Genomic DNA, 18,825 nt, shown 5'->3' with positions numbered 1-18,825 from the left:
GGCACGGGGCTGGGCTCCCCAGCAGCCCAACAGGCGGGAATCCCCTTCTCCGCTCCAACAGCGAACGCGATCCCCGTTTTCCAGCGGCGGCGGAGAGCCCGCTCCCAGACAGCGCGCAAGTGAGACACGCCGCACGCGCTCTCCCACCGGCTTGCTCCAGACAGGTCATGCTCCCTACTCACTTGAGGAGCTCCTTTCTCTATCAGAGGTAAGAGCCCTTTGTCACAAACGCTGGTCGTAATGTTTTTACTTTTACTTTTACTTTTAGTATGGCTTTTTAGAAGCCTTTGATTTGTAAAGTTTCATTTAAAACCGTAATGTGTTAACTTTGTTGAAGTTGTGATCTGGCTTGTAACTTTTACATAGAAAGTCTAGTGCTGGTATTCCTCTATGTGATCTGCCTCTGCGATCTTTCTTAGCCCCTTCTATATCATTACATGTTTTTTACAACAAAATCCTTGGTTATATGAAACTCATCTTGGGTTTGGGATGTGTATGTAGTACTGAGTGAGCTACGTCACAGCACCATTTAGAGTCGCTCATGGCCCTGATTTAGGATGCCACCTTTATGTGTGTTAACTGTTTCTGATATTCCAGAATGTTTTGGTTGGTGGATCTGTTTGTTTAGTATGGCACCAGTACCTTGATACTTCGACATCTGAAATAAATATCTAGTAGGGTGCAACTATCCTCATCACTCTTCTTTTTGACTTTTTCTAGATGATTCTCAGATACTTAGCTTCTTCTGGGTAAGTTTCAGGATCACTTTGTTAAATTTACCCCTTCTGCCAAGACCTATCCTTCTCAATCCTATTTAACGCTTTATTAAATTTGAAGATCAATGAGAAAAACACATGTCTTTTAATCTCCTTGTCTAAGAATGTATGGAATGTCTCAGTATTTATGCAATTAAATTAAAAATCTCCTTTCACTCTAGGACTTCCAACGCTGTGATTATATTCAAACCTAAAGAGGCCCAATGTATATGGCTCTGAAACATACAGTTTGCTTTTAATTTCCATATATGTAAGTAACAGAGAAAGCAAATGTCTCCAAGTACCCACTCGGACCTAAACGATAGTCTTGCTATAAAAGTTAACTCTCCCCAAAATAAAAAACCACCCCATCTTATACATGACATATTTCATAGCATTGTGGGTAAGGTTAAATGAAGCAATGCCTCAAAAAGCTCTTTAAAAAGTTCCTGGGGCATAAGAACACTCAATTAATGTGAGCTACAATCAGGAATTTCACGTGAGGACTTTTCTTGGACTGGCTAATAAACTGCTGGGTCCCCGCAGAGGCAGAGCTAAGTGACAGAGCTTGGATGCCAGGCTTTGTCCCTCCCAGCACCACCAAGAAGCCACCAAGATTTCTCCAGAAATCTCTCCCCTTCATGTTTCCTAAACAGACTATAAAAAGGAAAAAGCCCACTTGACAAGTGAGCCAATCCCCCTTGTCTCAGAAAAGCAGGAAGGCTCTCTCCGGGCCTATCCCCGTCCTTAACGGTACCTGCATGGGCAAGGGAGGGGGGGGGTGTTCCTAGAGCAGTGCTCAGTGTGAGCAGCCGCTGGGTCAGACACCGGCTACAGAGTTTAAGGCAACGCCGCCGAACAAAGCACCAGCTACCACAGCTTCTGAGGGGTAACAATACTGCTTCAGGAGTGAAGGCAAAAATTTGGGGTATTCACAAGGATGTTCTCAATAATAAATTAGAGAAGAGTCGGTTCTTTTTGTAATGACCTCTAATAAATGAACTTGGCTGGGACTTACATTTAAAACACCATATGTGTCAAAAAATAGGAGCACACTCTGTAATGTGATACTCGAAGCAATCTACGTGATCCAAAAGGGAAAGATACACCCGTACTATTCTAATTAGAACATACCTCTGTCCAGAAGCTAAGGGAAACTGTTTAGTTTCAGAGTACAACAGCTCACCAAGAAATCCAGGATGAAAAGATACAAGTTCCTAGGCCTTTTTCCGTTTCCATGCCACCTCTTTCATTTTATTCTTACCAACATAATACAGGTACATAAAGCTTATTAACAAAAACCAACAGTTCATTGCTCTAACCTTCCCACCCCTGTTTCTAATTACTGTCAACTCTTTTCGGACATTTCTTTTAACTTCAGGTACTGCCTGCAAGTAACTCCTATGGCCCCCTTACCACACCCGAGCCTCTCCCAGCACAATCACAGGAGAGTACGCATTCCTGGTGTAATCAACAGTCAGAGTCTACATCATTAATACAGCTACACCATATAGTATCCTAAGACTACAATGCATTTCTCTTATTTTATTTAAAGTAATCTCCACACCCAACGTGGGGCTTGAGCTCACGACCCCAAGGATCAAGAGTCACACGCTCTTCCAATTGAACCAGCCAGGTGCCCCACACTGCATTTCATATTGACGTTCTTTGGTTTGATTTGTTTTGTTGTTGTTGTTTTTTTAATATTTTATTTATTTGACAGAAAGAGACAGTGAGAGAGGGAACACAAGCACGGGGAGTGGGAGAGGTTCCTGCCGAGCAGGGAGCCCGATGCGGGACTCGATCCCAGGACCCTGGGATCATGACCTGAGCTGAAGGCAGATGCCCAACGACTGAGCCACCCAGGCGCCCCTTTGTTGTTGTTTTTACCTCCCAGCTGACGGCCACTCCTCCAAGCAACACAATGCTTTTATCACAAAAAGTAAGCTTAAGCCATAGGCAGAAAGCCAGGTCTCAGAGAATTTTTGCATAACGACATTTACAGCCAGGGAGTCCTGACTTAGGAATATTATTCCACATGTCAGAACATAATATTTATTCGAGGGTTTTCAGTCCTTAAAGATCAAGAACATCTCCTGGATGTAGGAGAGGAGTACGATGCCAGAGAGATTCTCCAAGTTCACGGACAGTGAGTGGAGCGGGCAGTTCATACAGCTGCATGAGATTCTGCTGACTATTTTCTTAATTTGAAGGGGAAAAAAGGTGGTAAGAGTCCCTGGCTAACTTTTAGCCTGCTCACTGAAAAGATGCATATCTAAATATATTTCCCAAAGTAGTGTGTCAAAAAGAAAATCTCAGGCTTACAGATCTTTAGTAGCATGAATAATTGCCACCTAAATTGGACAATATATAAACCTGACATTTATGTTTTGACCTCTAAAGCAGGACATCTGTATTATCTTTTCAGGGAACAGTTTCCAAGTTTGTAAACCCTGCTTTTCTTAGAAATATCACTGCCGACTCACAGACAGGAAACGCACATGACTCTTCTTCCCAGAGCTGTGTCTACAACTGTTCTTACTCACTGTTAGAACCATCTGAAGACTTTTTCAAAATACAAGGGCTTGAATTCTGAACTATGCAAAAATTCTGCCAGACTAACTTTTAAGCTAGGATATGCGTTTTACATTAACTTGAAAGTTTGAGAAAATACACATTTTTTCAAAGACAATTATAGTGCAAACGACCATTATAGCCACCAAGAGCATTTTTTAAAAAACATCAGAAATAGTTCCTCCTACCACCAAAATACCTATTTCCTCGAAAGAGCTATCCCCAAATGCAGAGATGCCCAAAGCACTAGCCAACGATGAGGTTAATAGCTTTTTCTTAAATACATTCGGACATAGATTTAGTTTATGTTGACACAAAGACTTCTTGTTTTTAAAGCAAGCAAAATATAATTAAAGTTTAAAAATACATTTCATTCACCTTTACCTATGCGGGAGAGTGTTAGGTAGGTCAAGAATGATTTAAATTTTGACTCAATGAAGTATAGGAGAGCAGACTTGGAAAACAATCTGAGCTGATAACACTTAGTAACACTACAATGTTCCTGACATTTGTCAGAAAAAAAAAATTACATGAATACGTTCTGATCACATCATGTGGGTATCTCACTTCTCTATTAGCAAACAAACAAAAGGGGACAAAACGAAACAAGACAATCAAGATGTAACCTTACGGGGCCAGTACTTACAGGAGGAGGTGGTCGACTCTTGGTCCATCCTGCCTATGAAGGCCGACTGGGGGACTATAAACCCTCATTGCTGCCCTGCTACTTGGGTGCTGGGACGACCAGTCCCCTTTTATAACTTTCAGGTAGTGGTGCTGATCTGCTAACTATTTATAGACATTAAGTAAACTGAGCTCTATGTTGAGACTAAACACAGGACTGACTCATGTTTCTTAAATATGTTTTTCATCACTGTCAAAGAAGCCAAATATTAATAATATGAGTGGACACCAAAAACTGATATTAACAAATGAAACAAAAATGAGTAGAAAACTAAGCTATACTACCATCATGTGACAACAGGAAAGGTACGGGACTGATTAACATCCAAAGGCAACATTCGTTTCTTCAACTCGAACTCACCCTCATTAAAGTAAAATAATGAAAGGTATAAAATACACACACAGTAGGACAACAAAGCTTGTAACAAAACAGGAATCCCTTCCCTGGGAAGGGACCCTCCCCACTCCTGATTTCGCTCTCCAGAAGCAACTACTTTCAATCTGGTACGGACAGTGATTTGTTCCAAGCAGCTCCTTCTTAGTCCCCCAGACTGACACGTTATCTGCTGACATCCTACTGCACAAAGGAGACAGTTCCTAACCCTCTGACTCACAGAACCTCTCCCTCATTCTTCCAACCAAACCACACCGCCACTTTGGATACATCAACATTCACTTACATTATTCATGGCTGATCACATTTACTTTTCAGAGCAATTCTTCTTGCTCAGGTGTTAAAAATTACTATTTTTTTTTCCATTTGATTCTTCTTCTTTACACTATCCCTGCTTCACCCCAAACTCTCCATCAGAACTGTAAAGCCTCTCCAGGTAGAGCCTGCTCCACTCCACTCTCCAACTTCCGGCAACGGCTGATAATTCTTGGTGTTGCTTGGCTTACAGATACATCACTAGAGTCTCTGCCTCCAGCCTATGATTTTCTCCCCATGTCAGTCTCTGTCTTCACAGGGCCATCTTGCTTCTGTATCCTCCTCTTCTAAGGACATCAGTCATACTGGATTAAGAGGCCCCACCCCACTTCAGTATGACCTCATCTCAATAAACAAATCTATTTCCATACAGGGTCACACTTTGAGATACCGGGGATTAGGACATATCTTTCTTGGGGGACACAATTCAATCCATAACATCCCTCATCAATACAATTTTGGAAATTAGAAAGTGGATGGCCATTTTTTATCTGTCACATTATATAACCGATGTTTTTCAAAGTGCAGTTGACCTTTCTAAACAAACCAGATTCTAAATATGTTGTTTAAACGTTTCTTTAGTAATTAATTTCCTTTTTGGAACTATTTCAGAAGCCACAAAAAACAACTTAAAGAATAAGAATTCTTAGCTATTAATTAAAATAATCCATTAATAATTTATAGTTCTGAGCAAAAATCCTATCAAATTTGTTATACATACCCAACATATATATGCCTGAGGAGCACATTATTCCTAACATTCTCTCCCTACCCATCACCTTCTATTTGATCACCAAGTACAAAGAACGTGCCCGTCTTCAAAAATCAACTCATAATACTCCTAACAGCTTACCTAAAAGCAGTAACAGAAATATATCATTTATTATAAAATGAACCTTATACTAAAAATAGAACTACCCAAGTCTTACAAGTGAATATTATGATGCAAATGAATCTTCATTTTCATTACCCTTATGGTGTAGAAAAGAGCCAATTAGGGAGCCAAAGTTAATAAGGTCACAAAAAAGTTGGCCGAGGGTACTGTAATGTGCCTCTGAAAATAAAATCAAACACAAGAAAATTTGTTTCTGTATAAATAACCACATGAAAAAATTTTGGGAATAGAATCTAGTGAACACCCAACTTCTGAGCAGACTGTGCTGCATACCCGGCCGTCACCGTGTGTCCCTGGCTGCGGACCGCGGCCCAGCCACGCCCTGCTGCAGAGACAAAGGCCAGTGCCAAGCGTCTGTATAAAAACATACTCCAGGGGCGCCTGGGGGCTCAGCGGGTGAACTGTCTGCCTTCAGCTCAGGTCGTGATCCCAGGGTACTGGGAACGAGCCCCGCATTGGGCTCCCTGCTTCGCAGGGAGTCTGCTTCTCCCTCTCCCTCTGCCGCTCTGCCTACTTATGCTCACTCTCTGTCAAATAAATAAATAAAATCTTAAAAAAAAAATTAATTAAAAAAAAATAAAAACATACTCCAAAGTGTCTTCTTCCAAGTAGGGTTTCACCAGGGGCAAAAACAGATCCTACGGGAGGTAGGCCAAAGGAGAATGGCATTTACCTTTCTCATAATTTGAGAATACTAACGTGTTAAAAAGTAAGGTGCCTTTTTATTATACGACAAATTCAGGGAAAAAGCACTTTACAAGCTGGATCCAACCTACTCATCTGACTGTTCGTCCCGTGTCACAGGGCTGTCTGCACCCTGTGCCCTTACACATCTGCTCTTTCTGCCCGGAATGTTTCTCCCTCCTAGGACCAAAATTCCTACTGCCCTTCCTCTTCAAGGCACAGCTCCGAGCACATCTCCTCAGGGAAGCCTCCTAGCGTCTCCCAAACAGCACAGATAGAAAAGCCTGAGCAGCATGAAAATGGCGTGTATTATCTTCTTTAACTGTCCCCCAAGCTGTACAAACTCATATATTTTCTGCCTCTCATACCTAACATGTACAGATATATGAACTCAGTACCAGAAACTTCCTGGCTTTTTCTCAGAAACTTTATTCAGGTCTCTACTCTCAAGGAGCCTGTAATGTTCGCTGTGGAGGCGAGACTCAGCTGTAAACTGAATAAATGGTAAAATGTAAAATAAGGGAATGTGTGATGAAGTTGTAGGAGTTCAGAAAAGCAGCCCCCGGTACACCTGGAGAAGAGTCTACAGACCACGACAAGGCAGTCAGAAGAGGAAAAGCCGAGGGTGGTGTATTGAGAGGCAGCCTGGAGAGAGGAGACAGATGCACAGGGGGTGCGCAGGGGGTCCTCAGACGTGAGCAGGGCCGGCCCTCGGGAGCGCTGAGGGCAAAGTGACGCGGCAGGACTGTCTGAACTCATATTCAAGTCTCCCCCCACTCCAAGATTCTATTGGAATTCCAGAAAGTCTTAACTGTGCATAAACAAACTCATGACAAAGTAGAACACTGAGGGGTCGTCAGCAGACCAACTCTACCATCAAGGTCTGGAAAGCAGGAACAGCAGAGAGGAGTTAAGTCTAGACCTCTTTCCTCAGTTTCCATAGACAAGTATATCCAAGTGCCCATTCAACATCTTTACGTGGATGTCCAATGAACATCTCCCTCTCACATTCTCAAAGTTCACCTCTGGTACGTCCCAAGGAAACCTGTTCCACTCACACAGTCTTCCGCATCTCGGTTAAGCACAACTCCATCCTTCCCATTCACTTAGGTGAAAAGCCACGACTCCCCCTTCTCTTGTACCGCATACATACCCCCCAGAAAGTGCCAGAATCTGCCTTCTCGCCATCTCTGTGACTTGGCGGAAGCCACCATTACATCCTGCCTAGTTTCTGTTAACAGCCTCCCTGGTTTTCCCGCTGGGCTGCGCTCACCGCCCCGGGCCTGCCTCCATCCGTGCTTCTCCACGGGCTAGTCTCAACAGAGCAGCCAGACGGATGTTAGTATGGTAAGCCAAATCATTTCTATCAAGGCCATTCAGGGGCGCCTGGGTGGCTCAGTCGGTTGAGTGTCTGACTCTTGATTTAGACTCAGGTCATGATCAGGATCCTGGGATTGAGCCCCATGTCCACACTCTGCAGAGAGCCTGCTTGAGATTCTCCCTCTCCCTCTGCCCCCCCATTCTCTCTTCCCCTCTCTAAAATAAATAATTTTTTTTATAATATTTTATTTATTTATCTGATAGAGAGACACAGAGAGAGAGAGAGGGAACACAAGCAGGGGGGAGTGGGAGAGGGAGAAGCAGGCTTCCCGCGGAGTGGGGAGCCCGATGCGGGGCTCCATCCCAGGACCCCGGGATCATGACCTGAGCCGAAGGCAGATGCTTAACAACTGAGCCATCCAGGCGCCCCTAAAATAAATAAATTCTTGAAAAAAAAATTCAATGGTCCCTCTTTCTCTCAGAACAAAAACTGCCTTCTCTGCAATCATTGGGCAGGTGCTGCACGATAGGACTCTCCATTAGCTTCAAACTCACTGAGCACTCTCCTTTCTGTTCTTGCTCTCTCTGCCCAGGCCGCCGTGGCCTCGTCTGTCCTCATACACAGGTGCGCGTGCACACACACACACAATCCTGCCCCAAGGTCTTTGCACTGGCTGCTCCCTCTGCATGCAAAGCACTTCACCCAGACATCTGCTTGGCTAGCTCCTTCCTTGTGTCTCGGTAAGACCCATCCTGACCAGCCTATTATAACCAGTCTCCCCTTGCCCCTCTGCCACACACACTCCCCTCTACTCAGCTGGGCCTCCTCCCAGAGCACCAGTCATCTTCTGCCATGTCTACCATTTACCGTCGGATGGGGTAAGGCTGTTTAGGTCCCCCCCACCCCATCCCGGTGTGTCCTAAGCACGGGGAACAGTGCCTAGAACCTCCTCGCCGCGCTGCAGAGCAAAGGCAACCACAACCAGAACACATACTGAGAGTAGCTGAAGTGCACGCAACAAGAGGAACCAGGGAGAGACCTCCCATGAGGCCAGCAGACACAGAGGACAGGAGAGGGCGGCATGGCCATCAGATCAGACTGATTAATAAACTCGCACCTTGTCTGAAGAAGACTGGGATCTGCCAGCCCTCTCCTCCCCAGCCTTAGCTCAATGGATGGGATGGCACTTCCCACTGAAGACTGTTTTTGAAACAAACTCAACATGCTGCCTTGGGTGAGTCAGGGCTTCTGGTGGAACTAGGAGTAGCTCAGCATTTGCGGGTTCCCCACAATTGTACCCTAAAGGAGAGCCCGCCAGCCTACATGCTCCACCCACTTCCACAGACCTCCGGGCGGCCCTCCTGGTCAGGGAGGAACGTGCCCAGCAGAGATCTTGCCTCCACGATGCAAGAGGAAAGCCAAGCCAAGGACTGATGCCAATCAATCTCATCTGTTTAGAAATAAATGGACCACTAAAGATGACCAGATATTTGAATAAAACCACTAAAACAAACAATTCAGCTCTACAGGAAGGAGAAGATTCAGGCAAAGGAAGAGAAATAGGAGAGGCTTAAGATAGAATCATGAATTTGGAACAGACTGTTAAAAAGGGAATAATTACAAAATAGAAAAAACTAGATTCATCTTTCAATAGACGATCTACTACTGTGTTGTCCCCGTTGGGTGGCCGTGAGCCGTGCATGTGGCTCCTGAGCATTTGCAATGTGGCCTGTCTGGACAGAAATGTGCGGTAAGTGTAAAACACATACCAAATTGTGAAGACTTGGTATGAAAAATAGAATGAAAAACACCTTGGCAATTTTTATACATATTTCATGTTGACATGATAATACTTCAGATAGACTGGGTTAAATAGAATATATCATTAAAATTAATTTCACCTGTTTCTTTTTTACTTTTGCTAGTATGGTCACTAGAAAAATTTTAATTACATATATGGCCCATATTGTATTTCTACTAGAAAGTGCTGGTCTAGAATATATCGTTAAAAATACCGCCAAGAATACAGAACAAAACAAGAAGCAAAAAATGAGAAAAGAGAAGTATCATGAGGAAATAATCTAGAAGGGCCAGCATTTGACTAGTAGGAGTTCCCAAAAAAGAGAACAGAGAAAACACAGAGAAGAAATGTTTAAATGGCTGTTAAGTCTTCAAATGGAAAAGGTCCATTAAGTACTGAGCTAAAGAAAAAAAATGCAGGAAAAAGAAACCACAAAACCCAAAAACTTTAGCTAGTGACCTATTCCTGAAAACCCAGATTACTGTGGTTGACAGGTTTAAAGGATTCCAGAAGGGGCGGGGGAAAGATCACCTGCAACATAAGGACAGAGCTAACAACAGATGTCGAAAGACGGCAAATGTCTAAACTATGAAGCGAGAAAACCTGGGGGTGGGATGGAAGCGCAGGGACGGGGTGTCACAGAGCGAGGAGTGCAGAGACCACTCAAGGGAACACGCAGGTTCAATCTGAAAGAGAAACCAGCAGCAGGACTAAAACAACAGCTATTGGAAGCCGGCCAGGCAGGTGGACAAATCATACTTCCTAGTGGGGGGGGTCGGGGTCAGCAGCCCCCAGCCATCACATGACCATCAAGAACTAGGAACAGAATCCTATTATCTTCATGCTATTGAAGAAGCCATCAGAAGTACTAAACGTAGAAATGGTTAGGCATGATTCATTCTGGAGATTAATAGAAGGGAAGGGCACAGCTGCATGCAGGTGACCCTCCCCATCTTATGCTCTCCGGTGCCATATGGGGGTCTACCACGTGCGAATGACTTTAAGAACTGATCTGACAGTAATAATGTGGGAATAGCTGAAAGGGGTCTCGGTTAAAGACTGGAAAACCCACTAGAAAACAGTAGCGGTACAGAGAGAACATATACCGGAGAAGCTATTAGTCACAAGTGTCAGAAGAGTAGATCCAACAAGCTGTTAGAGAAAGAAGTCACAGGGTGCACTGGGACAGGGACGGTGAAGGAAGAGCATTACAGGCCTCCTGCACAGAAAGTCTGGGAGAAATACTAAAGAGAAGAAAGCATGCACATGAAGAATGACATCATGAAGGTTGACACTGCGGTATTAGTGCGCGCACCCAAATGCGTGAGCTCCACGACAGGAATTCTCACTGCCGATCAACTGTTGGAACCGAGAGGGTCCGTGACCCTCTGAAATGACACACATAAATGCACGTCTACATGCGTATCAGAAGGGTGGGGACTGGGGGAAAGAGGGCACGTGTCCACTGCTGTCACCCAATTCTCAAAAGGACCCATGACACTGCTCCATTTCGTAGGAAATATCTCACTGATCTCAGGTGCAGAGTCACAGCTGTCCATGTGGAAGCCACCAGCAAAAGACAGTTAAGAGGAAGCTACAACATGAAACCCAATCACGTCTGTCAAGGTAGACCGTGTACAGAGGGAGAAAAAGGACAGCTCATGCGCACGCTCATGCAAGAAGCCGAAGGGGCTCGAGGGACAGGGGGCGGCAAGGAAGAACCTCTGCAGGATCAAAAGGAAGAAAGGCAAAGAGGCAGATGTGCATGAGGAGAAGAAATCTCAACTAGAAAAAAGTCAATGCTGGAAGCAGCACTTCCAGGAGATTTGAGCAGACACAAAACAGATTTCACCAGATAAAAAGGGAAATGGGTGGGAAAGAGAGAAGGGAAGGGACAGAGATAAAAATTAACACTGACAAAGACAGTGGTCTCCAATAGGTTTCCCTAAAACAAAGAAGAGGGGCGCCCGGCTGGCTCAGTCGGTGCAGCATGTGACTCTTGATCTCGGGGTCGTGAGCTCGAGCCCCACATTGGGTATAGAGATGACTTAAAAATAAATCTTTTAAAAAATTTTAAACATAAAAGATTTTTAAAAATGAACGAAGACTCTGTGTGTCGCTATGGACAGAAAATAATTTTAAAATTTACACCCATTTTTCAGAATTTTGGATTTCACTCTTTAAAACAACTGAGTTCAAGTCTTGAACTAAATAAGTAATATAAACAACATCCAATTTCCAAGCCCTGTGGTACCTTCCTACATACAAGCAGACAAGCCTCAAGTCCAGGGTGGGCTGCAGGGCCTGCCAGCACTGGCAAGACCAAATCAGATATGGGCACAGTATTTTCACAGCATTTAGTAAAAATTCACTCAATACTCATTTCCACTAAAACTGCAAGTTGCAAGTTGCGCACAACCTCCGCGCAGTGGATCACCCATCAGAGACCCTTAACAAACCAGCGGCACCCTCCGCTGGCTCCAATTTCTATTCTGTATTTTCCTCAGCCAGCAACTGTCCCAGGGCCACCTGCTTGCCATGCCATGATGCCAGAAATTATCTGTTATGTTTGGGTTCTCTCCTGGTTCTTCCTAGCTTTCTACAAATGTTATTCCCAATAATACTATGATCATTTTTTTAAAAGATTTATCCATTCATTTGAGAGACGGAGAAAGAGAGAGAATGCAAGTGGAGGGAGGGGCAGAAGCGAAGTAGACTCCCCAAGCACAGAGCTTGACCTGGAGCTTGATCTCACAACTCCGGAGATCATGACCTGGGCTGAAACCAAGACTCAGATGCTCAATGGATTGAGCCACCCAGGCGCCCCATGACCATTTTTTATTAATTACTTTTCCGTGTGTGTGTGTGTGTGTGTGTGTGTAGGGGGGGGCAACAGAATCATTACAATTTCTAACTCTTGGAATTGTTCTGGTGTGTTTAAAACACTCAATATAGAACCGAAATTCTATCTTTTAAACTCTCCTTATTTCTACAAAAACTTAATTTTATTTGTATCCGTTATAGCATCACTCCCAAGAGTTGGATAGATTTTCATCAAATTTGGGGGCTATTTCTGGAGCGATTGAACTGAATATAAAAGGCTGTGACAAAAACAAAATTCATTTCGGGAGGGCCTTTCCCAAGAGCTAAGCAGTTACACCCCCAAAGCAGCCAACACAGAACATAGTAGAGATCCTTCTGTCTGTCTGTCAGGGGAACATGACACACATTTCAAAACAACATGGAGAATCTGAAGAGTATTTCAAATGTGAGATCCAAATCCAAGGTCACAAGAAGAAATGCTGGCTTGCCATGGAGCAAATGCTTGTCAAATGGAAGAATCCATCTATGTGGTGGTTATCAGCTCTCTAAAATAAAACAGGTGACCTACTAGTGGTAAAAAGCAACATCAACATCTCCAAAAAGTTTTCATTTGTTTAAAATGGGACACCTGGTTTAACTAACTCAATTTTTGTTACTGTACGTACCTGAATTTTATATAACTATTTTGTTATGAATTTGGTAGCTTACAGTTCAGAGACTTCACTAATTCAGAAACAACTATACCTAAATGAGGCTGTATTCGAATTTCCAATGTATTTCTTTATAAACTGCACTGAAGCAACAAGATAATATTATTGACCTCACCTAACCAGCAATTTAATCATAAACAGAATGAGTCTGTATTCCATTACTAAGCACTACGGTAATATCTCAAGATCAATGACTTCTATGAACAGCCAACACGACTTCAACTTTCTAGTTAAATTAGTTATGTGAAAGCCATAATGACCACAGATCAATTTATAACTGCTATAAAAATAAGACTCCTTGAAGTGAAAGTCACTTTGTATGCTGCTAAGTGACTTTTAAACAGCTCACAAGACATAATCCACTTTTGATATTAGGATGCTCACAGGGCTTCTGCAGTAGAAAGACAAACTGCAAATAACAACTTATAAAAAATTTACCTTCTTTGAATTTCCAATTCTTCTTGTGATGGGCCATTTTGAACTTGGGCAGGTAGTTGAGAATTTTGTCTAGGCAATGTTGGCCCTAAAAGGGAGGAAAACATTATAGATGAACATTATCTTTATAGTTAGCTGGACAGAGGAGATAAAATCATGAGAAGAATAACATAAAACCATCACATATTTACAAATGTATCTTCTTTTTCATTTAGCAAAATAAAATATAAGCTTTACGTAACACATAGCAAATGAAAGACTGCAACATAATACTGTCATCATCTCCAAAAGGCTTACTTGAAACAAATGGAAAACATCAACAATAAAGGAAAAATAAACATTTATATATGAAGAGCTTGAGGAAAACAAGTGTTCAATGAGCATCTGAATAGGCACCTGAGCTGGACGTTTCTAAGACAATGAGACATTCTCTTTGGGGTACTTATTCATGAAGTGGAGAGGGAGAACTTAGATGAAAAAATCAGAATTCAAAAACTCACCTAAATAGAACACTGGAAATGAAAAACAGGAGAGAGAGAGCATGAGAACCTTATTACTAGGGTGAAGAATGCTAATGCATTTATCAAATTTGCCCAATTTAAGCTGCCATTTTTATTTAATGGCTTGGCATTTCCAGCACTAGTGAAAACAAACATTTGCTAAACTTCTATATATAGTTAACCTACTTATCTGAATTTTTAATGTAACAGAGGTAATCTTAATAACTTTTCATTTGGGGTTAAAACAAAAACAAAAACAAAAACAAAAACAAAAAAAACCACCCAAAAACCAAAAACCTACATCCAAACCAACATGGCTCTGTCACAAGAAACTAAAGACCATCCATTCCCACATACCATGTGCAATGCAGACCCATTTTTACCATCTTATAACAAATGCCACTAGATATGGGACATTTTAGTGTCACTGGATATAAAATTAAATGTGTCATGAGAGAAATAAATACTGGACCTAATATGCAAAGCCTAGGGTTAAAACAGATCAATCTTGAAATCTAAGCCAGTAAACAAGAGAATCCAGTAAACAGTAAATCTAGTGTGCCAGCAAATGCCCCTAACAGAGATCTTCAAAGTGTTGTGCAGGCCGCTAGTACTAGAAACAGGTAAGAGGAACGCTTCTGTGTACTAGTTCAAATTCTTGTAAGTCTGTGCTAGGGAAGTAAGCCTTGCAGCTAGAAGGATAAGGCTCCTGGCAGTGTTGGTACGGTACTGGCATATCCCAAATCTGGAAATACAGATAAGTGGATCTAAACTTACCTACTGAATTTTTTTTCTCATCTCTTTACCCATTTCTAGATTAATCATATAATTTGTCCTCGAAAAGACAAGTTACATGACAATTGCAGTGATGTATTTCATGAGATTTCCTAAGTCTGCTATTTTGAAAACCACATAAAGGAAATATTAAAATATATTAATCCTATGTCATCAGCAACAACAAAAAATCAAAAAGCTTTTTAAATTAATGTTAAACACGCACTTAAATTTTTGCATAAATGAAAAGTAGAACTTGTCTAGTAAACAGGCCAGAATTCTTTCCTGCTTTTGGAAATGAACATACTGATGTAAAAACTGACTGTCATATTAAGCCATACACTAACGTCTATACTCTTAGAAGGAAAAGATGTCTTTGTCTCTTCCGGCAGAAGGAGGGACAAACAGAAGATTGGGGGTGGAGGGTAATCTCGAGAAAATACAAATGATTTGGGGGAAGTATTTTTATATCCAAAGTTACATTTATCCAAAAATATTAAATGTGAGCATTTAGCCTGGGCAACTCCTGAGACCATTCTGGCTTAATTATTTTTTAAAATAATGTTTATTTAAGTGAAAAGCTCACACTGCTCCAATAATTAAACAGCTGGATGCCACGGGGTCGGAGAGACTTCTCCAGCACCCATCCCAAAGAAGAATACTAACAGACTGCTTACATCTAGCACAAGCATTTGTGACCTCTACAGTGATACTGACAGATGAAATTCCCCTATATAAATCTACCCATTTAAGTTTTAGCTCAAATATATAAGTTCACAAAAAGTGTGTCAAAATTTCAACTCAATCCTGATTTTATTAAACAGATTTAAAAAAAAAACTAACAAGTTTGACTTAAAAAAAGTTTGAATGAGAAGAAATTATCTTTTAAACAGAAACTGTTTTGGATTTTTTAACAAACTTGTTTTAAAAGGTTTTAAAAATGTGGGGAAGTATTCTCTGGGTGATATCATTAAAAAATTAATCTACCACAGTTTATTAATGCAGCTAAAGGAGGAAAACTTAAGGAAGATCCTTTTAAAATGAGGGGAATTCTGATCCCAGAAAAGCTCTTACGAGTGTTTCCTACATGGTTCTTTGTGGTACCGGGCAGCTTGTCTTTCCACAGACACCTCCTCCGTGGTGGGCCGGAGAGGAGGGGCCTTCCCCTGGGGTCTGTATTTAGTGTACCTGTATTTAGTCTGGCTGTCCTGTCTGTTTCTCCTCCATCAGTACCATAAGTCATGATAATGAGCACACTGAAATTCATGTGCATTTCAAGATAATGTAAATACACCATAAGCATTGAATAGAAGAGTTCGGGGTCACTTAAGAACTCCCGGGACACAGTTTCATGTTTCCTTCTGGTCACTCTGTGGGGTCATTCAAGGGGTCGATCACACCAACATGAGGCTCATGACATGAAGCAGCAACTAAGAGCAGTCGAGGCTGCCGGCAGCTGTTGTGTTTTCTGCACTGTAACTATTACCTCATGTCGGTCATATCCTAAAAGAGTATCTGTCTTCTCACAGAATCCAAAAAAAGGCACTTTCCTATCCGGTGGGCAAATGACAGCATTGCTATGAGCATCATGTGGTGGCTGACAGTTCTCTTTGGGGAAAAAAGAAACACGTGAGCCTGCCTCGTCCCTACGGTGGTGTCATGAAGACAGCAGCTAACTTTGAGGGTTACTCTCTCTGTCTTATTACCAGAGCCGGAGACAAGGACTGATATTAATCTGTCCTGGCTAGAATTCATATAGCAGAGATGTGACTTAGTTTCTAATAAAGAAAATATGTCCATGTCACTGATAGGTTCTCTATAAATGATGGAAAGCAGAAGAGAGTGTCTCTCGAATCCAGGAATGAATGGCATTTCAGTCTTGACTTAATACTGAGTTTTGGCTAAAGCACATTGCACCTGCTGTCACATTTTAATTTTCACAAATCTGGTTTCACACTTAGCCACAGACTGCTTAAAAACACAGGACTAAAAGACCAGGAGGTGTTATTATACACAATACAATCAAGTGTAAACTTAGCAATGTGGTAATTATATCACTGTACACAGTTAAATCAATTAAAGGTAATAATGGGGAAAATCTGCTTTTTAACACGTTATTTTACAACTTAAAAATTCACCTTTATTAAGGGCAAATCAATCCTCTCTGCAACTGGGTAAACTGTATCTATTATTCTGCATGTGGAACTCAACACAGTAAGTAGCAAAGTACAGAACATCAAGTAGGTTTTCAGAATGAACTAAAAAAAGTCCAAGTAACACCAATACGAATAATAACTCATGGCTAGTTCAAAAGGTGGCCTAGAAGAGCCCCCAGGAGGAGGCCGAGAAGCATCGCTAAGAGTCACTGATTAAACCCTAGGGAGCAGGGAGTTATGAAGACCAGCAGCACAGGCTCACTGATGGGACCGTGTCGCCCGGAACAAGCCGAAAATGGAGCTTTAGGTGATTAAGAAATACATCAGAGTTTTCATTTTTGGAAATTTATAACACATGCTTCTTTGCCTAAACCAGCAGTACATAAATTTTTAAATAATTCTAAAGAGAATTAGGTAAAGAAACAATATCAGAAATACTGAAGAATCACATCAAAAATTAAGTCACATGGATAAAGTACATATACACAGCTGAACTGTTTATATAAAATTTTAGCAGTATTATCACTTTATAATTTTATCTCTCATAGAATAATCGGGCCAGTCAAGGTAAAGAGGAGTAAGAAATATATATATATATATATATATATGTCAAAAAAAAAAGTTCTAACAATTACAAAGTCATTTTTTGAACTTGGTTTTTCAAAACAGAAAGTTTTAGAATCAAATAAGGATAAAAACAATTCAGAGGAAGGTGTGCGTGTGTTGTGTGTGTGTGTGTGTACGCGTGTGTGCGTGTGCGCGCGCACACTGCTCTATCCCTGTGTAAGGGCACGAGCACGCACCTGTCTGACTGTGACTCAGGGCAGCTAAGGGACGTCTCCGGCTCATGCATGCGAACAACACATCCGTGTGCGCGCGTGTGCACAGGAGTACAAGAGCACTCTGTAAGCCCAAGCTCACTCCTCACCTACTGCAGAAAGAAGGCGGTCACTGAGAAGCCAAGCCGGGGAAGCAGCAATGGCTGCCATCCGCCTCACGACCTGTGCGCCTAACAACTTCACTCAAGTGGAGCAAAAGCTCCCTTCAGATAAGACACACTCACATTCCTCAAAACATACTAAGGTAGATATAATTCTGTCCCTTAAATTATAAATTAAAAGACTGCTTCAAACAAAATAGTTGAAAACAAAAACGAACAAACAAAAACCCCTCTCGTTCATGTTGCAAGAACTGCAGAAGAATTCATTCTAAGACCCTCATCCTAACTACACCCTCACTAAGAAGTCAACTCAAAAGCTGACCGAATCACCTGCATGAACCACAACAGATAGCACAACATAAAACGTAGCTTGCTGGATACCCCGAATACCACAAGCCAGACTATGGCCTACAGAAACAAAAGTTATGGAAATGTGCAAGTAGTATGTACCACAGCTTGAAAAAGTAATGTAAACATAATGTTGCTTACCACAGAAAATACATCGCAAATTAGTGCTGTCCTGGGTAGCAGCAACCTTGCTCTGGGCTGCAACAGACACCTTGGTGTTAGAAGAAGAACTTCACACAAACTAAAAGGTGCTTTGAAAGGTTCAAAATGTTTTTATACATACGTCCTATCTAGATCCTCATTTTGGAAGCTCTGTAATTTAATAAAAATGTATCTTCTTTAATATAAACTTTAAAAAGAATTTTTATGTGTAATCTTATTTGTGGAAAAACCCTGTAATAAGCCACAGACCAAACAAGGCACTTATAGCTCTTTCCAGAGTTAATCAGAGAGTGCAATCGATTTACATTTCACAACCATATTTTGAAAAGTAAATGGAACTGAGCTATAGGAGGTCAGCATCCATGGCTGACTTAATTTTACAATATCTACCCTCTTTCGGTATTGCTCATTTAGAAGACTTTGCCCCTCAGAAAAACTCAGGGGAAACACAAGATTAACTTAACCTAAGAAGAACTCATTTCTACTAGTAGAAAAAGACAAAAGCCATTTTAAACAGCCTGTAGCAATTAAAGTGTTTTACAGTCACTGATGTA

At 41.7% G+C, this 18,825-nt stretch overlaps 1 protein-coding gene across 8 annotated transcripts in view; it reads right to left on the bottom strand.

Annotated features, from left to right (window-relative positions):
* ENAH (ENAH actin regulator) overlaps positions 1–18,825 on the bottom strand; it is a 136,583-nt gene that overhangs the window by 21,802 nt on the left and 95,956 nt on the right. For 4 of the 8 annotated variants that reach the window (XM_032393978.1, XM_032393975.1, XM_032393979.1 and 1 more), the window contains exons 4-5: positions 18,251–18,307; positions 13,395–13,479 (exon numbers count right to left, since the gene is read on the bottom strand). In XM_032393978.1, coding sequence (XP_032249869.1) covers positions 13,395–13,479; positions 18,251–18,307 — 142 coding nt within the window. Of the gene's footprint in view, positions 1–13,394; positions 13,480–13,891; positions 13,904–18,250; positions 18,308–18,825 lie in introns of all 8 variants that reach the window. The other 4 variants (XM_032393977.1, XM_032393980.1, XM_032393982.1 and 1 more) reach the window with 2 other exon arrangements.

Source organism: Phoca vitulina, unplaced genomic scaffold, assembly GCF_004348235.1.
Source record: "Phoca vitulina isolate PV1807 unplaced genomic scaffold, GSC_HSeal_1.0 scaffold78, whole genome shotgun sequence".
In the NCBI taxonomy this organism is placed as follows: Eukaryota; Metazoa; Chordata; class Mammalia; order Carnivora; family Phocidae; genus Phoca; species Phoca vitulina.
This window is presented reverse-complemented; position numbering and strand designations above follow the sequence as displayed.